Source organism: Cavia porcellus, unplaced genomic scaffold, assembly GCF_034190915.1.
Source record: "Cavia porcellus strain 051 isolate PalLab524CR breed Dunkin Hartley unplaced genomic scaffold, mCavPor4.1 scaffold_28, whole genome shotgun sequence".
Classification (NCBI taxonomy): domain Eukaryota; kingdom Metazoa; phylum Chordata; class Mammalia; order Rodentia; family Caviidae; genus Cavia; species Cavia porcellus.
Window position 1 is genome coordinate 31,803,935 of NW_026947511.1, and position 22,628 is coordinate 31,826,562.

Consider the following 22,628-nt stretch of genomic DNA (forward strand, 5'->3'; position numbering starts at 1 on the left):
CAGTATGTAAAGTATCTTTACTTTACAAAGATCTGGGTGATAAGGATAACTCTGGGGATTACACACTCGGAGGAGTGGGAATGGTGAGGGTGACAGCAGGCAGAAAGCAGCCAGATGATGCAGATCACCCCTGGATGAAACAGTCTTTTGTCTTAGAAGATTCTGGCTATTAGTGGTGACCATCACTGTCCCCTAAAAAGCTGAACTTGTTGAACAACACAGCATTAGCACAGGCTCATTTCTTTGTATTGTAAAACCTAGCACAGAATAGTAGCAAGGCTGCCTGGGGCCCCACCAGGGCTTTGAGGTAGGCAGCTAACCTGTGGGGATGTACTTGTGCTTGAGGAAGCTCTAAAAGAGAGGAGCGAGATGGATTTGGATAGAGTAGTTTTGGGTACAGCTATCTTTGCCTGGTCTTCTAGATCTGAAATCATTAGTGATATTTAGTGTTGATGACTGCTTTAACCAAAAAGTTTCCAACCACAGAGGCAGATCCCATCCGCTTGGATTCAAAGGAAATGTCCAAGGCTGCTGAAGTAGCTGAGCAATCCCTAACACTGTCTCAGTTTTGCTGCTCACCACACGTTTCCTGGCGCTACCTTCCTGCTGCATTATAGTTGATTATTTTGAAAAATGAGATACCTCTAAGGACAGTAAGACCAGCATATTCCAAAAGTTCTTCTGTAGCACCATTCAAGGAATGAACCTAGCACATGAATACCTTTTGAACAAAATGATGGGGATGTCTTCATAGGGATAATAAGCATCTATTTTATTTGTTGTTAGAGTTGCTTAAGAATTTAAAAAAAACTATTCTTGAATTAGCTAGAACTCAGTGCTTAAAAATATTCTAATTTCACTGAGTATTCACAAGATATACTGGTGGTAGTTAAGGAAGGTAGCTTTTATCACCTCTCGTAAGTCTGTAACCAGGAGGGTGATGCTTAAGAGTATAAAGGGAGGTGAACACGTGACATTTAGGAGAGGAGCACTTTGAAGTGCCTTGCAGCAATGTTCACACCTTGTGTGATGATACAGACGAAAATCTGACCATGTTCAGCTTTCTACTACACTAAGCCTTGCCCATCTAAGAACACTGCAATCAACAGTTAAAAAAGAAAAGCCAACTTGTTGCTTTCATCTTTTTATTGACAATATAGCCAGAGCCAGAGAGAGGATTCATTAGATTCTACCGAATTAATAAATATAATAATTTAATTGTAAAAGAAATAGCCTACTTGGATGTGTTAGAAATTGCTAGAAGCAAAGGGCTCTTGGCATACATTCTACTTGGATGTAAGAAAAAATAGCATAGGAGGAAGACTGGACAGCAGATACAAATGACTAACATTAGAGATTCTACAGAAAGAAAAGCAGTTTTTTTTGGACAAGGTCTCATAATGCAATTTAGGCTAGCTTTGAACTCATTATGTAGCTCAGGTTGGCCTCAGACTTGTGGCTCAATATTCCTGCCTCAACTTCCAAAGTGCAGAACCATGCCCAGCTAAAAAGCAATGTTTTGATTGTGATTAAGACAAGAACTCTACTGAGTAAGGTATTAAAATTAGTAAATGCAGATGAACTAGACAATCTTAGGTTCAGGGATTAAATATTTGGCAACATTTTAATTTTAGCTACCAATTTGAGATTAGTTACTATAGAGATCAGTAAACTGCAAGTGATCTTTTATTTTTGTTTTTATGAAGGCTTGCTATGTAGCCCAGGATAGCCTCAAACTTTAGGTCCTTCTGACTCAGCCTCCCAAGTGTTGTGATGCACTCATGTGCCAGGAACAGTTACTCTTAGCAGATAAATAGCAAATGAAGGCAGCTTGAATACCCAAGGCAAACAAAAGTAAGAATGCTAAAAAGTGGATGCACCTACCACTAATAACTGGATGAGTCTAAGAGGTACCTTTAGTATGGTAAGGGGCAAGAAAGTGAGAAGCTGAGAAGAATGAAAGAAGAATGGAACAATTAAAACTAACAGTTTAAGAACAAGAAACAGGAACCGTAGGCGCCTAGATTATAACCCTCAGTCTTCCTCCATTTCTTTATGCCACATAAGGTAAAGTAGCTGGTAAGGACTACCAAGCCAATGAACTGAGGGAAAGATTCTACTATATAGGCATGATGATCAATATGGTATCGTAAATGTTGCTTAAATTCTGCCTTAACTTAATGCTTTTCCATGTACCTGTCAGGATGGTGGAGACATTCAAGTACTGCAGTAAACAGTTTTGACAACAGTTTCAGAAAGAAATCTGTTACTACAGCTTTGATATGCACACATAATATGAAACAGAGTTCTCCCTAAGGAAAAGGGATTCAGGCAAATTCAATCTTTTAAGAACAACAACAAAAAAAGATTAAAAAATTGAAAACAGAAGGAGTCATGACAGGGAGGCAGACAGTTTCCTTCTTTTGTGAGCTGGGACATGAGACAGGCTGACTAGTGCTGTGGGATAAAGCATTACAAAACATGAAGATGGCTAAGGTTTCTCTTTTTACTATTTTAATTTGCTTAAAAGCACAACAGTTGTGCTTGCAGTAACTTCCTAAAAGCAGAAGTGTTCCCTTTTATTACCTTTATAAAGCATTTGCCCCTTTGATACAAATGATTTTTACTGTGCTATCTAACAGCTGAAGTGGTGGCACGAACTTGAGATGGCATTTACTGCAGCAAGTTTCTTGTAAATCAAAATCTGAGCTTTTACATAAAAATCTTATTTATAAAAAATACAATACCAAGTACAGTGAGGATGGAGCATGGAGCAGCGGTGCTCCCTGCCAGGGCCGTATGGAGTGGCTTTTGCTACAGTGCTTGCTTAATGGCATAAGTGAAAAGCTGAATAAGGCAAACACTTGAAGAGGCAGTTTCTGTAAACTTCTTGGGTAGGGGAATTTCCTTTTAGGACGGTACTGTTGGGACGGCTAAGATCAGAAGGTAATGACATTTGGCTGCACCTGACACATAACAGATTACGACTTGCTCCTGCTGGATGAGCCCAGTTGGCTTGCTTTAGGAGACAGGTTACCGTTGTGGCCTTCGGCCTTTACAGTGTGCAGCATCCAGCAGGTACCCCCCATGGAAGAAATCAGTTCCAAAATCTTCCTAAATGAAAAGATATAAAATAAGCTAAGTCATTAGAAAAGTTTTCTTAGCTTAAAGTTCCTTAAGAACTTTACTAAGCAACCTCTGTTAGTGGTGTGTAACTAGACACATATGCTTTAAGGAGAATATATATTCCCACCCACTTGGTACCTAATAGTAATAAATTGTAATGACACTTGGAAAACAAACGGATCTTGAGGAATTTTGGCCTCTTCTCATGTCCTCACTTGGAACTTTCCAGCTTTTGTGACATATTTGACTCCTTTAAATGGCTTATATTTCTCCCCATACATGTCCAAACGGTTTACTTTCAAGCCTGTGTCAAAAAGAATGAAACAAATTATTATTTTGATGAGAATACAGTATCTGTCGTAAATGTGACACTGACCAGTGTTTCTTCTACCACTCGTGAATTATTACACTGTGGGGTATGATTTTAATTCAGGTGTCCATGTGGGCAAAGCATGTTAAGACTAATTCTACTTTCTGTGAATAGGAATGACTCCTTTTTGGAGTCATTTAAATGAAGGTGGGAATAAGAGATGCTGTGTGAAATACGGTGTCCTGGCCCCATGGAACTGTGTAAAAGGCAAACTGGACCTGCTACTCTTTTGGAGCAGAAATGGCTGTTTTACTTTTCTAATACAGCATAGTAAAACTCAATTACCCTTGGACCCAGGCCAATTTATCCTTACCTGAAATAGCAAGTTGCTGGATCTTGAACTGTATGTTGAGGCTTGGATTTTCTTCTGGTTTAGGTGCTCCAGACTGCAAATTTACCAGTCCTTTAAGACTTGGGAGTTTTTGTGGAGTAATTTTCCCTACATCCCATGTTAGTATCTTAAAAAGACACAAAAACAAAACCAATCTAAATCATTTGTTAAAGACAAATACTCAAAAGATAAGGTTCAAAGACAACATAAATTTCCACACAAAAAGCAGTGTCTTGCAAACAAGAGACCTGGTATCCACAAAGATTTTACCATTAATTAGCTCTGGGACTCTGGGTGGGGGGAGTAACAATGGACAATGAGACTTTATTTTTGAATACAGCACTTAAGCTTAACCAATTCAATGTTACTTCATAGAAGCCTGAAGTAGATTTTGTCTTCTATTTACACTTAAGGAAATTAAGGCTCAAAGAGATCACATGACTTGCTTAAGGTCACACAGGTTACAGGAAAAGGTAGGATTTGAACCCAAGGCTACATGACTGCAAACTGAAATACTCCCATTACCTTACCTTTATGACTCTACTGCTGTTTCCTGCAAAATGGGAGTATGACCCCACACACCTCACTGAGCTACATCTATCCATTTTAGTTTTTTATTTATTTATTGTCTTTTTTCATCGGTACTGGGGATCGAACTCACGACTGCCTGCTTGCAAGGCAGGTGCTTATGCCGCTGAGCTAAATCCCCAGCACCCTTCATTTTAGTTTTTAAGACAAGGTATCACTAAGTTGACCACTCTGGGGTACGTTTTGCAATCCTCCTATCTCAGCCTCTCAGGGTGCTAGGATTGTAAATGTGTTGTACCGCATCCCCCTTTTTGGGGGAGTCTTGCTGTTTTTTTTCAGCCTGACCACAAACTCACTATGTAGACCAAACTGGCCTTAAACTTATTAGCCTATGCTGGACTCGCACTTGTAATCCTCCTGCTTCAGCTCCCAAGTCCTGGGATTACAGGAGTGCACTGTCATACCTGACTTTTTATGATGGTATTTTTAAACCTTTAGGTGTGGAATCCTTTGTTCAAAAGGAATCATTTTTTTGGGTGGAAGCTCAATAGAGGAAGGAAATTATAACTGAAACAATTATAAATGAAGCAATTATATTACAGCTAGGATAGAAGGCTCAGAGATCTGCAACTTCCTCTGCTTGGTCTTTTGTGGCCTCTAGGAAGGTTCTTTGAATTCTTAAGGAACCATCTTAGATGATTTTTAACATTCTATGACTTTAAAAATATGCCTTTTTGTCAAGCAGTTCAATGATTCTGCTGTTGAAAACAACCATTTATTTTATTCAAGCAGGAAGCTAAGAGAAAATCATCTTTTACAATTCTCTGAAAACTCTCTTCTAGAAGCATGTCTAACAGTAAGGAAGCAGCTTTCCTAGGCATTATCCTGAGTGGAAGAGTGTGAAATAATTTTTTTTAAGTTAAAACAAAACCAAAAAAATCTTGGTCTTAGTGGTCAATTTCTATTGAAAACTTAAATTATATTTTCTTATAATCACATAATATTTTTTCTCTTTAAAGGGATTTGTCTTCTTTTTCCATTAACAAAGTAAGCCTGTGGATAATCAGTGGATGAGTACTGTGCACTGTGAAAGAGGACAGCAAGCATCTGTCTTCATCTGCTTAGTAGCAGATACAGAATTCCTTCCAAAGCTGGCGACAAAATGGCAGTGTGCTCTCTAGGGCTCACTGGAATTTTACTTTTAAATAAGACACCAAGCCCCCCCCCCCCCATCCCCAGTCACAAAACAGATTGCAGAAACACTTGCTCACTCTTGATTTGAAGTGGCTGTACCTTGGTGACTGGATCAAATGTATAGCTGCCTTGTGTTGGTGTCAGGTTCATATTCAGCACAACTTTAGGCATGTGAACCGTCACTGTAATGCCTTCAATAGTTTTTCCCATATTCTGCTTTGGTCCAATTGTTATATCAAATCTGCCACAAGAACTGTTCTCCTTAAAGCTGATACTATGTTTTACATATACTGGTATTGCCACAAGACTAAAAAAGACAGAAAAATGCAAAAGCACACAGATATACAATTAATTCATATAGGATAGCTCCAGAGGTGGCCTCAAAGGCTTAGTCCAGGTTATCAGACCCAGGCTCCAATTCCACAGCAGGGAGCTGTGCCTTAGAACTGCAGACTCAGCATCAATACCCAGGGGCAGGGTGGGGAGCACAGCACAAGACTCTGTAACAATGTGCTAGGAACTAAATGAAGTATACAAACCAAGACAAACCTTAAAAGATTAATTGTAGTACAAGCAATTGGGGAAAATGTCTCTAGTTTTTAAAAAATGAATAAAATCTCACTGAAAACTAACTTAAAATTAAATATTCTAGGGGCTGGAGATTTAGCTCAATGGTACAAGTGCCTGCCTGGCAAGCATGTGGTCATAAATTTGACCCCTGATACCAAAAAAAAGCAAAAGAATTAAGTATACTATAAATGTACTAAAATGGTTCCTGTGAAGTCAGGCATGGTGGCACATGCTTGTAATCCCAATACTAGGGAGGCTGAGGCAGGAGGACTGCTGTGAGTTTAAGGCCAGCCTGGGCTATATAGTGAGATCCTGTCTCAAAAACAAAAACCAAATCAAAACGAAACAAAAAATAAAAAATTCCCTATAAGAGCCAAGAAATAATTCCTATTGAGTTTTTCTTTCTTTTGGGGTATGATACTGGGGAGTGAAATCAGGGTCTTCACACTGAGCTATACCCCTGGCCCTTTTTATTATTTTGAGACAAAGTCTCATCAAGTTGCTCAGGTGGGCTCAAATTTGTGATCCTCCTGCATTAGCCTCCCACAGTGCTGGGATTATAGGTGTGCACCACCACGTCCAGCTAAGTCTTTGGTGGGTGGGGGGTTCTGCTTGGTAAGCACATGCTAAGCAAGAATTCTATCACTGTGCTACCTCTCCAGCCCCTGCTTTCTGGCAGGGCCAAATTACCTACAACCTATAATGCTAATGTATTCCTTTAAAACTCAACGTAGAGAGTGATGGGAGTGGGTGAGTATGTTGGGGAAATTCTCTCTCATTCTGCACAGAGGCACACAGGCTACATATCATGGAAAATTATAACTGTACAATTTTGCCCAGTTTATAATGCTTGTTCTTGGTGATAGGTTACATTATCATCTATATGCTTAGAGTCAAGCTACACTGATTATTTTAGGCAGATATTTTCTCCAGTTCTCAGTCTCCAGATGAGCCGTGGTTGAACAATGAACTCAAGTACCAAACTGTCAGAGTGCAACAGAGAAAGGTAAGTTCTATTCAGCACACTGATAAATGATGACAGATTCTAGTAGATATATCACCGTACTTTTGTGAGCTGACACGGTATGAAATGAGACGGAAATTTCCATCTGGAGGAATAAATGACAAAACTCTTTCAGATTCCCAACGCTTGAACCGGATGCAAGGATGGAAGCTGACATCATCTAGAAGCCTTGGATTCTGCCAGAAAAACAGAAGACAGTTATTTTCAGAGTATAATGAATATGACCATGCTACTCAGATATAAGAAATTAATATGGTCCCTGAAGAAAAAAAAGAGTTGGGGCTGGAGATTTAGCTCAGCGGCATAAGCGCCTGCCTTGCAAACAGGCAGTCGTGAATTCGATCCCTGGTACTGATAAAAATGAAAAAGACAAAAAAAAAGAAAAAGTTAATTACAGTTTTAGTATGCTTTAGTTTGTAGATTTTTATATTTTACATTATTTTATTTGATATTTTGTAACTATGAGGAAGAAAAACCAAGTAGTACTAATATCCACTTCACAGATGATAAAACACGTTCAAAGAACCTAAAGTCAGGAGAAACTCATGTGACAGAGACAGAACCAGAACACACTTAATTCTTCTAGGCAGTGTGGCATGGTGAGTCTAAAATAATACAGAAGTCCAGTACCTCTATATACCAGTAAAGCAGGTAATTATTCAGAGAAATGACCCTGGAGATTTGCAAAAGCCAATTACTCGCCAATTATAGGCCACTTCTACAAAACTAAAGATTTTTCTTCAGCCTTTCCATAAAGACTATGCTATAAACTATTACCTTTTAAAGGGGTGCTAAGAATATTTTTGAGGTAATTCTTTGCACTATAGGATACAGACATCTCCATTTTTATTATTTAGTACCTCATACATATTCAGCAGTCAAGAGAAGATAAAACAGGAAAATAAAACTTACCATGAAAAAAAAAAAAAAACAACTTACCATGAAAGAGAGAGAGAGATCAGGCATTCCAGATAGTTTAATGCACGCATCAATGACCCCTTGAATTTCTGCAAAGACTGTAGATCCTGAAGAAAGAAAGGGGTGATACCACCAATGGAATCTGGTTTTTTGCTATAGCTATCACCATATCTGCAGTGATGGAGCTACTTCCTGGATGTCATACTTACCAAAGTTTTGCACCTCTATGAACAGTTTGGTGAATGAAGGATTCATTACATCATTTAGACAGTTTTCTCAATGAGTGCTAATGTCTGTACCTAAGGGGTTGGAATATGACTGTGTGTGTATGCATGTATGCACCTGTGTTTGGTACAGGAAACTGAACCAAGGCCCTTTGCACTTATCTGCATCCTCAGCCCTTTTTATTTTGAGACAGGATCTCATTAAGTGGCTTAGTCTAACTGTACTTAGCCTTTAGATGGGATATACTAATTTTCAGGAAAATCAAACTTTTTAGGGTCAATCTTTTTTTTTTTTTTTTTTTTTTTTTTTTTGTCTTTTTCCTTTTTATCGGTACCGGGGATCAAACTCATGACTGCTTGCTTGCAAGGCAGGTGCTTATGCCGCTGAGCTAAATCCCCAGCCCCTAGGGTCAATCTTTTAAGACTATGAGGTATAATTTTAGTATAACAGAATTTTAAAATGCAGTTTTCTTATGAAATGGATTAAACCATTTGTAAACTCTTAAATAGGAGCCATGATCTGTTATTCTGAGATGGAGGATTGTAATTGATTTATTCATGTGTGTGTGGTTTTTTGTTGTTGTTGTTGTTGTGATACCAGGGATCGAACTCACAACCTTGTGCTTGCCAGGCAGGTTAAATCCCCGACCTTTTTTTTGTTCTTGAGACAGGGTCTTACTGTGTAGTTCAGATTGGTCTTGAACTCACTACTTAGCCCAGACTGGCTGCAATCTCATGGTGATTCTGCTGCCTCAGCCCCCCAAGTGCTGGGATTATAGGTGTCCCCCACCACACCTGATTGCAAGATTGTAATTTAAAAGAAAACTTTTTTTTTATGGTGGTAAGGATTAGAGTATCAAGCATGCCAGACAAGTACCCAACTACTGAGCCACACAGTCATCTCAAAACCTAAAATATTTGTGGTGGATCTTTGTGTTTTAAATTTTTTGAATGTTATAATGGAAAGGATACTCACTATAATTCACAGTAGTCACCATCACATAAATCAATTAATTGTGTAAACAAGTCCCTGAACCTTGTGAGTCTCAGTTTTTGTCTGTAAAAAATATGGGACTGAACCCAGTACTAGTGATTGAACCTAGGGTCTCATACATGCTAGGCAAGTGCTCTATCACTGAGCTACACACAACCTTAGTCCTTTAGGGTTCTAATAGAGTGTCATTATTTTGTCTCATTAAAAGGAAATCAGAAAGCAATCTATTAAAAGTACTGTATGTAAATTAGTAACAAAAATATGGTATATGGTTAGCACACAATGTTAGAATAAATAAAACAGCAAGAGGGACAGGTACAGAGGGAAAGCACTGGCTTAAAGAAATCTTGAGACCTAATTAACAAATGTCTGATTGTATTTAACCCCCAAGCAAAATAAATGGATTTATAAACCATTAGAAAATGTTGTGGTAGTGGGGACTGAACTTAGGGCCTTGTGTGTGCTGGACAAGCTCTCGACCACTGAGCTATACACCCCAGTCCAACCATTAGAAAATGAATGAATGCATTTCTCTTAAAATCACACTGCCAAGAGATTTCAATTTTCTATTCTGCTTACATCAGCTGAATATTTTTTCCCCATAAGACTGCATACACAAGATTACCTGATCAAGTCTATAGTCTATGGTTAAAAAAAAAAAAAAAAAAGATTACCTGATTTATCTATAATTGCATCTATTTCTTCAACGACATCAAAATAGGCTTCATTGTTTGTATACTTTACTCCTGCCCGGCGCCATGGGATGTTGGACAGCTGCCCAGTGGGGAGCGTATCCCCTACATTACTACTGCCTAGAAATTGGAAAGGAAGAAAGCACAACTGATGTGTAAAATACTCATCAAAAATGCGGTTGTCAAAAGACAGAAAGAATCATTTAGATGTTTCTGCCATGTTTAGAGCTGTCTTTATTAAAATTATGGATAGTTTCTAGAATCCATACTAACATGGTCAGTTTTCTAGAAGACAGATGCAGGCTGTGTACGTCAAACCAGGATAAATGTGCTTTACTTATCTTTTGCTTCTAGCCTGTTGGTGTTCTAAGCTAATTTGAGTGGTTCAACTGCAGGATCTCATCCTCTTGCCACTGATGATAAAAAAAGCTCACTGCTAGAAAACCTGGTGCCAAAACAATTCCTCCTCTGAGATTACAAAGTGATAAATAGGACCTGTGCTATTCAGCTGAATTCTACCTGAGACATGGGTCAGCAGGCATCAGTGAAATAACTGGATAAAGAACATACTACACTCTATCCTTTTCCTATCAGGCTGGCTAACTTTTGGTAAACTGATGTATGTATGTATGTATGTATGTATGTTTATCTAAAACATATATCCTTTAACTATGATTTATTTAAATTTTTGGTTAATTTTACATTTCTAATTCAAAAACACTGTGCCTCACTGAAAAAACAAAAAACTGAAAGTTCACAAAAGTGTGTTTAAAAATAAATTTATCTTTCTATCAAAACTTATCATTATGGTATATTCTTTTTTTTTTCTTTTCCTTTCTTTCTTTTTTTTGAGACAATCTCTCATTGTGTGGTTCAGTCTGGTCTTGAAGTCACTATGTAGCCCAGGCTGGCCTTTAACTCCTGGAAATCTTCCTGTTTCAGCCTATGCTGTGGAATATTTCCTTAAACCTTTCCCTCATAAATAGGTTGCACTGTTTTCTATTTTCTATTTTAGAATAAATACATCTCTAAAATACAGCACTTTAAAATTACAGCTGTGGGGCTAGGCATGGTGGTACATGCTTGTAATCATGGCACTTGGGAGTCTCAACCCCTGCCCCAAACAAACAAACAAACAAACTCATTCTTCCCTCACTTTGTGCTGTCTACTGATTCTCTAGGGTCCTATATGAAGGCTGCCCACTACAGTTCAGAAAAAATTATATCATCTAGTGAGTCATTCTTTTGAACTTTATAAACTTCATAATACATTGTCTAATGAATCCATTTGTTTTGGAACCAAGGATCAAACTCATAACCTCACATTGTGCTGCTGGGCTATATATCCTTGATAAATCTGTTATATAAATATACATATGTTACATATTTTAGCAACATTTTCCTAACTGTAAAATACATGTTTATTTTGGAAAGTTAAAAAGTATAATGGAAAAATAAACATCACATATATCCTTAGCTGGCAATAACCACTGTAAAAATTTTACAACTTTTTCTTTATAAATATTTATATAATTACTATGAATAACTTGTTTTGTGCCCCCCCATTTACGATTATGTAACTTTCCAATGTTACATTATATTGTCGATAAAGTATGGAACTGCTTGTTAACATTTTATAGTTAATACTGTTTGGGCCAGGGATGTAGTTCAGCAGCACAAGCACCTGCCTGGAAAGTGCAAGGTCCTGAGTTTGATCCCTGGTACCAAAAAAACAACAAAAAGCAATATTGTAGTCTGGATACACCGAATTTCTAGTTATACACAAGAAATAAATCCATTGGGCTGGTCTGATGGCAGTGGGTTATCAGAACTTATTAACATTAGTGTTACTAAAGTTGGTATACCACCCCCCCACTGCTAAATTTAACTGGCTTTAAAAAAAAAAAAAGAAATAAATCCATTGGAAACTTGTAACACAAGTGAAAGACACATAATACATGAGATCTCACAGACTAATTTCCTATTTTTTCTTGTTTTAATGTATCATCTAGACTGGGCATGGTGGCACACACCTGTAATCTCAGCACTAGGGAGCCTGAGGCAGGAGGACTGTTGCAAATTTGAGACCAGCCTGGGCTACAAAGTGAGTTCAAGGTCAGCCTGAACTGCATAGCAAGACCTGGTCTCAAAACCAAACAAACAAAACCCAAAAAAACAAAATCAGGAGAGATTTTGTAGAGAAGTCTTAAATTTTCTAGGCATTGTGAGATACCAGTACGATGCCAATTACATAATGCTATTTTTATCTGTTTATGGTGCTGGATGCTAAACTTAGGGCCACTACTATTGAGCTACAGTTTAGGCCCCTGTAATGCTACTTTAAGTATTAAAAGTCAAGCCTATAAGTAGACTAAATTCTCTCCCTCCATCTTTATTTCTTTGATGGTAGTAGGGATTCCACCCACAGTCTTCACATTGACTTACATCCCTAACCCTTTTTATCTTGAGACAGTGTGTATGCTAAATTGCTCAAGATAGGACTTGAATTTAGGATTCTGTTGCCTTGGCCTCCCAGAGTTCTAGGATTATTGGCATACACTACTATCTCTGGCTTAAACTGTCTTTTAAATGGACTCATACACTATTTTCTTTAGGATTAACTGGCATAAACTTTCTTTTTCTTTTTCTTTTTTTTTTTTTGTTTTTTGCAGTGCTAGATATCAAACCAAAAGTCCCTGCACTGAGCTATATTTCTACCACTTTTTTGACACAGGGTCTTGCTTCTTACTAAATCCCTAAGCTGTTTAAGCTGTGGGCTCAAAATTGTGATTTCACAGATAAAGCTAATAAACAAAATAATAACCAAAAGTTCTTTATCATTTAAGACCTGACCTCTTTTAATGAAAAATGAAGTATGTATCCATTCTAACATTACTAGTCCTTTAATTTGGGCCAAACTGAACCACCTCAATAATGCTATATAATAGGCAGAAATAAACTGTTCATAAAGTTTTAATTGTTTAGTTCTTAGCATAAAGTATGTTTTCATCTTACCTGTAATAGAGTTGACAACAGAACGCAGAATTGTTGGTGGTTTAATCAGTTCTTTTAAAATGTTAGATTCAGTAGCCAGTGGAAATCCATTGTCCAACATTTCTTCCAAGAGCTCATATACTATGACCACATTGTCCTTAATTGCTGCCTCTGAACACTCACCAAAGTAGTCCTAACACAATATTAATAACAGTCACAACAGAATGCATGAAGAAGGGTTTGCTAAATACTTTTCATTCTGAAGAACAAACTTATAGTGCATAAGTCATTCAATAAGATGTTAGAAATATGTAAAAAAGGAGGGGGGAACCCACCTCTGTACACTCCTAATAGTATTCTTCTTCTTCTTTTTTTTTTTTTTTGTTTTTGTTTTGAGACAGGGTCACACTATATAGTCCAGGCTGGCCTTGAACTCATGGCACATCTCATGTCTCAGTCTTCCAAATCCTGGGATTATAGGCATACACTACCATGTCTGGCTTTTTAAAAAATACTTTTATTTTTGTTTTTATTTTGTGGGGTCATTTTGGAGCAGAGTCTTGCTATGTGATTCAGGCTGGCCTTGAACTCACTTTGTAGCCTAGACTGTCTCAAACTCACACCCACCTTCATGCCTCAGCCTCCTAAGAGCTGGGATTACAGGTGGGCGCCATCACGCTCAGCTTTTTAATATTTTTAAATTGAACTGAATTACCACCACATATTATGCCACAAATTGATGAAACATTAAATGACTGTGAGCTATAGACTTCACTTGCCCTGATTAACCATCCCAAAACACAGAGTTAAGTTTTAACCACTTAACTGTTTACCCCACTGTCACTTGAGCAGTGCATTTGTTTACATACTGATTATCCCAAGCTTTGCTTGGGTAGGTGTCATTTCAACCAGTTGATTCTTGTACTGAATAAATCTGATAAAATTGTCATTTTAAAAATTTCCTGTGATGAACAAAAAATATGTAACTTTTGGTCATCTTATATCTAAATAAGTGAATTGATAAGTGGTTAAATGGTATATTCAGTAAGATGAGAAAAAATTAAATGTAAACATAGAAGAGTTTATATTCAAAAAATCTTAGGACCTTCCAAAGAAGAGTACACAGAGGACATTATTCTAATTTTTTTTTTTTCTTTTTTATCGGTACCAGGGATCGAACTCACAACTGCCTGCTCGCAAGGCAGGTGCTTATGCCGCTGAGCTAAATCCCCAGCCCCAGGACATTATTCTTGATGAGAAGTTTGTATGATATTGAAAAATAAAAGTGAACAAAGTAGCCTTGTATGCCACTGTGTATACTCTAGAAAAAAAGTTTGTGAATTTATGCTTAGAGAGAGAAAAATATATTAACGGCTGGCTGACTTATAACCATGTGTCTCCCTCTCACTAACTTGAGTGAGTTAGAAAAGTCCAATGAGTAAACCAACCTGAAAAGTATCAGCAACTCGGTGTAGAAATTCAATTACAAAGAGAGGTGGCACTTCAGTTTGTATGACAGACACGAAGAAGAGCTTATCCCGGTAGATACTGATGAGGTAGTGGTGAGGTGTTGAAATGACAGGTGGTACATTTTCAACATCAGCAGCTTTCTCCTGAGCTTCAAAGAAATAATCACAGACAGACTGGCTCACAACACTTTTCCAGTGCTTCTCTAGAAATATGTCACCAGAACAGTTTATGAGAAACAGACTGTGGATCATTTTCTGTGTGGGGGAAAAAAAAAGGTTTAAATTTATTAATAGATCACAAAGTGTCCTTGGATTACACACACACACACACACACACACACACACACACACACACAAAACCCAGACAAAAACAACGTAAGTAACTAAGGGCAGATATCACTCAAGAGTACAGATATAAAAATCCTTGACAAAACATTAGCAAAACAAATTTGGTAACACAGAAGGTTTATTCCTAAAGTACAAAGTTGGTTTAACCCAGGAAACCCAATTGATGTAATGTACAATATTATTAATAAAAGACTAAGAAGAAATGATCATTTCTAAAGCTGCAAGAAAAGCATTTGACAAAACCCAACACTCTTTTATGAAAAAACATGCTCATGCTAACACTACAAAGAAATTTCCTCAACCTGACAAAGAACATCCATGAAAATATCAGTTTAGCATCATGTGGGTTTTTCTTCCTTTTTGAGGCAGGGTCTTGCTATGCAGTTCAGGCTGACTTTGAGCTCACCTTGTAGCCCAGGCTGATCCTGAACTCACAACATCCTTCTGCCTCAGCCTCCCAAGTGCTGGGGTCATATGCATCACCACCACACCTGGCCTTATTTTTAATGGAGCAAGACCACTCAGGAGGCTGAGGTGGGAAGATCATAAAAGTTTGAGTCTCGCCTGGATAACTTAAGCAAGACCCTGTCTCAAAATAAAAAATGGACTGGGGTTGCAGCTATGTGTGACGCCCTTGATGCAATTCCCAGTACTGCATTAAAAACAAATAAAACATAATGTCTGCTTTCATTATTCTTATTCACTATGGTAACAGAGGTCCTAGCCAGGGCAATTAAGTAAGAAAATGGAACATAAGGGTCCCCTGGAAAGGAAGCAGTAAAATTATCTCTGTATTCAGAAGACATAATCTTGTTATATAGACAATCCTAAGGAGTTCACACACAAAACAAAAATACTCTATTACTGCTAATAAGTGAGTTTAGCAAAATTACAGGATACAAGAATACAAAAACAACTATATTTCTAAATACCGATATTAAGTATTTGAAAATGCAATTAAGAGAACAATTTGATCTACAACAGCATCAACAAGATTTAAGTATTTAGGAAATAAACTTACAAAAAGTAAAAGACTTACAGAGTTAATGTTAAAATATTCTTGAAGGAAATTAAAAATACTGAAATGGAAAGGTACTTCAAGATTCAATACTGAAATGGCAGTACTCTCCAAAATGGCTTACAGAATCATTAAAATCCTAGATGACTTTTTTGGGTGGGAAATAGCAGATTAACACTAAAATTCTAACGGAAATGAAAGAGACCATCATGAATAGTTAAAACTGAAAAAGCCACGCCTGTCATCACACTGAGGAGGCTGAGGCAGGAGGATCCTAGGTACATCGAGATCAGTCAGACATACAAAGTGAGCTGAAGGCCTACATAGGAAGATCCTGTCTCAAGAAGACAAAAGATAAAAAACAAAAACAAAAACATTTATGGCCAAATGTTTTTCCACTTGGAGTCAAGGGCATTCACTTGGAGAATAGTCTTTTCAAGAAATGGTGCTGAGACAACTGGATTTCTACATCCAAAAGAAAGAAGCTGGATCTCATCTCATAATCTACACAAAAAATAACACAAACACCAAAGACCTAAAGATAAAAGCTAAACTTATAAAATTTAGGGGAAAAAGGGACTGGGGATTTAGCTCAGCGGCATAAGCGCCTTCCTTGCTAAGTGTGCGGTCGTGAGTTCAATCCCTGGTACTGATAAAAACGAAAAAGACCAAAAAATGAACTGATCTTTATTGTTTTCTAAAGTTATGATACTAAAAGCACAAATAAGAAAAAAAAAACTGTGACACATATCTGTAATCTCAGCATTCTATGAGGTTAGGGCAAGATCACAAGTTGAATGTAATTTATCTAAAAAAAAAATAATAACAGGGTTAGGGATTGAGCTCAGCAGCATAAGGGCTTGCCTGGCAAGTGTGGGGTCATGAATTCAATCCCCAGTAGCAAAAAACCAAAAAAACTCTCTATATGAAGCAAACTCTATATGAAACTAACACAGAAGACTATTACAAACACAATGCTGAAGAAACAAAGCCAAATGTAAAGGTGTGTCTATACCACAATTCCTAATGCTGTCCTAGGTCAGGAAAAACTAATTTATAAGATTAAAAAAAATCACATAATTTTTTTCCTGACTTAGTAAGACTGAATGTCAAAATGAAAAACTAAAATAAGGGGAGGGATATGGCTCCGTGAGAAGGCCCTGTGTTCAAGTCACAGAACCACAAAGAAAATACAGAAGAGTGAGGGGAGGAACTGAGAGGAACATGGTCTTCTAAAGGGCTGGTAATTCTAAATTCCTTATCTTGATATTTACATGTTGTGCCCACTTTGTGCTAATTCACTGGGTGTTTTTATTATGATTTATTATTTTTTGTAAGAGTTATGTTTCAAATAAAGTTTATTTTCCAGGTAGTATGAGGGACAGTGGAAAAATGTCTAATTTCCACAATTTGTTTTATCTTTTAGATGGGTTAGCATTGGTATCAATTGTTGTTTCGTGGTCCAACCATTCAAAGTAATAGTACTGTATGATAAACGCAGATAAAGGAGAAAAAATTTAAAATCGATGAACAGTTTCTACGCATGATGATAAATTCCAAACAGAATTTCCAAAATCAATCATTTCAATTCTGTTGAAATATTAAGAAAGACATTGACCTGACAATACTTTTCAGAAGTAATTTGTCTTTTTGAGAGGGTCTCACTATGCAGTTCAGTCTGGCCTTGAGCTCACTATGTAGCTCAGGCTGGTCTTAAACTTGCAACGATTCTCCTGTCAGAGGCTCCCAAGTGCTGAGATTACAGGTGTGTGTCATTATACCCAGTTGTCATTTATTTTATGAAAAAGATGTTAACTAAAAATATTTGGTAATAGTCTTCCCTTCTCATTTGGTAAATATTCAACAGTTACCAATAGTACTAAAATGTTTTAATAATTATTGTATTTATATAGCATGAGTGGTATTAGGGTTCTTGTTTATTAGAAACAAAAAATGTTTTTCTGTTAAAGCCATTTCTATTAGTCAAACAATCAATTTGAGTTGACAGCAATAAATCCTGACACTTCAAGGGTTGGGACCTGCCAAATTTTTCTATTTCATCTGGTCAGATGCGATGCTTAGTAGGTTTGTCTTGTGTCTGTCTTACATTTCTATTTGTATTACTATAGTAAGTGACATAAGATTACATAGAATTGTTATACAGAACCTACCGACTTTCTAACTTCGGCTGATGAACTTTCACTTTTTAAATGAAGTAAGATTTCCAGTAATAAGATATCTAACTAAAGGACTGGGGATTTAGTTCAGTGGTGTAGGTGCCTGCCTGGCAAGCACAAGGTCATGAGTTCAATCCCCAGCACCGCCAAAAAAAAAAAAAAGTAACTAAATTTTTTACTAATACCCCTTTTTCTTGGAATAAAATGTGTATCTGAAATATTAAAACACTGACCCAGCTTTCAGCACCTCAGATGGATGAGCTATGGAATATGGTATCTTTTGCAAAAATTAATCCTTTGGCTATACTCAAAATGTTAATAAGGACGAATGAATGAATAACATCTAAAATGTTGAATCACACACTATGGTAGGCATTTACCTATGTTATCTCATTAAGTTTTTACAAGGCCAAACCATGAATACTGCTCTTATACCTACATTACAAATAAGCTAGTCTCAAAATGCTAAGTCAGTTACTTAGGATTACACAGTGAGAGAGCTGGGATACAATCCTACATCAGTTTGAAGCCTGAGCTCCTGCTCTTACCTGACTTATTCTTAATAACAGGTTCTACTTAAGCAGAGAGCAACAGGGTCTTTACAATGGACATGTCCTTTATCTGTTTTGACCAACATGGTAGCCAATAGATACATGTGGCAACTGAGCACTTGCACTGTGGCTAATGCAACCAATGTACTGAAGTTCTAACCTTAGTTTTGGTCTTTTGAGATGGGGGTCTCAACTATGTAGTCCAGGCTGGCCTCTAACTCAGTGATATTCCTATCTCAGCCTCCCAAGTGCTGGGATTAAAGTGTATGCTGCTGTGGCTGGCTGGAGTTTTAACTTTAATTTGAATCTAGATATGTAACTACAGGTGATTAGTGGTTACCACACTGGGCACTGCAGTGAATGTGCTGCTTTCACTTGTCTTTCCGGCACTGATGATTGAATCCGGGTCCTCACACTCATCTATACCTTCAGTCCTTTATTACTATTTTGAGACAGGGTCTTGCTAAACTGCACTATCCTGTGTAAATTTGCATAGTAGCCCATCCTGCATCTGAATGCAGTGCACTATTTTCATTTTTGCCTTTACCCTCTTCTTTCTCTTTGGCCAAGTTCGCTTTGTAGAGCTGGTTTCTCCCATATTCTTTTACCTTCCTTTTTTTTTTTTTTTGGTCTTTTTAGACAGGGTCTCACTATGTAGTTTGGGCTAGCTCTGAACTCATTATGTAACCCAAATTGGCCTTGAACTCACAGTGCTTCTCCTGCCTCAGCCTCCTGAGTGCTGGGATTACAGGTGTATACCACCATGCCAAGCTAACCCTGCATTTTTTTTTTTCTGCAATAGGGTCTTACTATGTAGTTCAGGCTGGCCTTGAACTCATGGCGATCCTCCTGCCTCAGCCTCCTGAGTGCTGGGATTGCAGGTGTGAGCTACCACACCTGGCCAACCTTGTATTTTTCAAATAAAGTTTTTTGTCACTATGATGAATATATAAATTGCTAAGCTGCCTTGGCTGTGGCTAGAATTTGTAATGCTCCTATGTTAGCCACCCAGAATGCTGGAATTACAGTCATGTGCCATCATATCAGATGCAGAGTTGCTTATTTTTGCAAGAGGCTTTGTAGTTTCCTTATTTTAGGGTCAGATCTCTATTCATCCTTTTAAGCCAGTGAGAAATTCTTTCCAGGAAAGTTTCACCAATGTTGTTTTTATTGGCAACGGTCCAAGTTTCAGAATACAGCAAATTATACCAGTCCAATAAATTTACTGTTGTTATCTTTAGTGCTTAGATTTAAAATCTATTTTAACCTTCTATAATAAGAAAGTTTATTTCTCCTTTCTGACCCATTCCCTAATACATATAATAATTAAATGATATCATACGAAGTAGTGTAAATTATCTTCTTTAGCTATTTGTCATGCTTTCAATAACTACAGTTTTGGGGCTAGGGGTTTAGTTCAGTGCCTGCCTGGCAAGCATGAGGTAGTGAGTGTGATCCCCAGCCCCCCCCCCCAAAAAAAAGGAAAACCTGCAGTTTTTTCATTACCTTAATAAAGTTTCTGGGAAAGAAATACACTACTATGCCTACCTTTTTTTGTTGTTACTGTTCCTAGCACCTTTTGAGTCAAAGAATGGTGTTTATAGCCAGTCTCACAAGAGCTCGGACTATATCTTAAATACTTTGTGAAATTTCTTTACTAAATGTTGTTTACTAAATGTGTGTTACAAGTAACACAAAAATATCTTTGGAAAATGTGTATTTAGGACTAAAGGGCACAGAATGGAGGTATAAGAGGACTGATCAAGAAATGCAGTGTGTATTTAAATTTTGAAAATTTTGTTATATAGTAAGATACATTCCCAGCCAGGCATGGTGGCATACGCCTGTAATCTCAGTACTCAGGGAGGCAGAGGATCATTGTAAGTTTGAGGTCAGCATGGGCTACATAGGGAGTTCAAAGGCCTATCTAAACTAACTACACTATTTATCTGGCTTTTAATAACTAGAATGCTGTTATCTGTTTCTGTAAAACTGGGGTAGTAAATACTTTTAAATGTCACTAAGAGTTTAACCTACAAAAATAGAAAATGGCTGGGAGTGGTAGCGCATGCCTATAATGCTAGCACTAAGGAGGCTGAGGCAGGATTGCTGTGAGTTTAAGGGCAGCCTGGGCTACATACTGAGTTAAAGTCAGACTGAAGTACACAGTGAGACCCTGTCTCAAAAAACTAATAAATAAATAAAGTAAATGGAATACTTCATAAGATGAAGAATATTTTTTCCTCTTCAAATAGAAGAGAAGGAGATTTGTGTATTTGGTTGTTTCAAGATCATGGCTCCTGTGTTCTCTGGAACAGTAAGGAAGGTCATTTGTAGAGGGAAGAGTTTCATCTTTCTAGACTACTTACCACTCATGAATTGAGAGATTATTGAGTAGTTTACAAATACCTAGTTTGCAAGGAACTCCAATAGTAATACTGCTAATGATTAGGAACCCTCAACATCTCAAAATTCTATAAGGAGGGGCCAGGGATTTAGCTCAGCAGCATAAGCACTTGCCTGGCAAGCCTGAGGTCATGAGTTTGATACCCGGTACCAAAAAAATGAAACAAAACACAACAAAGATTCTGTAAGGAAAAACTAATCTGGTATCAAGAGACCTTTCCTACTAAACATACATAAATTCTTGATGATTTTCATTCACCTCATCTGGTCTTTGCCTTATGATCTCAATTTAAAGTGTACGCTATCTCTTTTCAAAATTAATCATTCTGTAGTCTGTATCCCTTTCTCTTCCTTTTCTTCTGGGATCTTATCTTTTATACACTGGTTGCTTGTTTTTTGCTGCTAAGCAGAAAGCTTGTATTTATTAAAACAAAGGAAGTCTCAAGCCTTTTTCTCATCTCAGAAATATTAATGCCTCAAATGACGAATTAGCCTACACTTGCAATCTTTCCTCAGTAACTGATTTTATTAAAACAGTTCTCTTAAGAGGGCAGTGACAAAACATCAAACACAAATGCTTCTCATATTTAAACTTCTTTTTTTGATCCTTTCAATATCTTATGTCTTTAATAGCTTTCAACAAAACAAAACTGATGCTTCTTAGTATAAGAAACTTCACTCCGTAGGCTCTCACCTTGTTTCCTCGTGGCTTAATTGACAAACTTTTATTTACTTATTTTAATCTACCTCCAACTAAACCACTGTTCCAAATTCGATAAATCGAAAACTGCAGTTCCTGTGACAGCACCTAATTTTAAAGTGATACCACCTTTTCAACCATGCAGGCTGCAAACTTCAGCTTCAGACAAATCCTCCACAAGCCGCCACATTACTCACTGCTTTTCCATACTCACTACCATCTCCTCAGTTTAGATCCCGGTCACCTTTCTCTTGAAGAACCGTGACACCCTCCTCACTGTATTCCCCACCCCAGGCTCAGACAGGTACCATCTTTTAACAGGACGTCCGCTCAAACCCATCAAAGGTTTTTGTCCTCCAAGGCAGAATCCTTGAGGGCTGAGAATCAAGTCATTGGTACTCAGGCTCACAGAGCGTGACAAGAGCTTGAGCACAAAAAGAGAGCTCAGTGAGCTCGACCTCCCGGGGCAAGGGCTTCAGAACACTGGGTCCAGGTGCTCTGCTCCCTTCCGGCCCAGTTTGCAAGACAGTCCGGAAGGCCGGGCGCAGAAGGAGGCGCGGCCCCGGTCCACAGCAGCTCCAGGGCCCAGGCTGGAGTTCCGAACACCAGCTACCAGCCTACTCCCCAGTTTCTGAGCTGTCTCTAGTGCGTAGATTCCCCGACGCTCACACTCACCCCGACAGCTGGGCAAGTCAGGGCTTTGACGGCGGGGCCTCTCTGGACCGAAGCTGAAGCGGCAGAGAAGGCCGCGAGGACCCCGCACTTGGAGTGCCCAATAGGTTGCCTGACGAACAGCCTTGAAGATAACGGTGCGGCCTCCAGTGTTAGATTAAATAAGCGGAAAGACGCTCAATTAGAGGAAAGCGTCTCCCGAGGTAAAGGATTTAATTCATCTTGATCACCCAGAATCTAGAAAAATGGAGAGTTTTGCACTATGTGGATTCAGGCGCTCATCAGCAGCCTAGCCCCGTAGGGTAAATGGAATCACTAAGGG

General features: G+C 38.0%; 1 protein-coding gene across 1 annotated transcript; it reads right to left on the reverse strand.

Moving 5' to 3' along the window:
- Window positions 1-1,128: 1,128 nt before the first annotated feature.
- On the reverse strand, window positions 1,129-22,584 carry Ap3m1 (adaptor related protein complex 3 subunit mu 1). The gene is made up of 9 exons (XM_003473805.5): window positions 22,310-22,584; window positions 14,414-14,689; window positions 12,987-13,158; window positions 9,954-10,091; window positions 8,083-8,168; window positions 7,186-7,319; window positions 5,649-5,856; window positions 3,810-3,954; window positions 1,129-3,430 (listed from the first exon to the last, which is right to left on the reverse strand). The coding sequence occupies exons 2-9, from the start codon at window positions 14,684-14,686 to the stop codon at window positions 3,330-3,332; spliced, it is 1,257 nt and encodes a 418-aa protein (XP_003473853.1). The 5' UTR covers window positions 14,687-14,689; window positions 22,310-22,584; the 3' UTR covers window positions 1,129-3,329.
- Window positions 22,585-22,628: the final 44 nt, after the last annotated feature.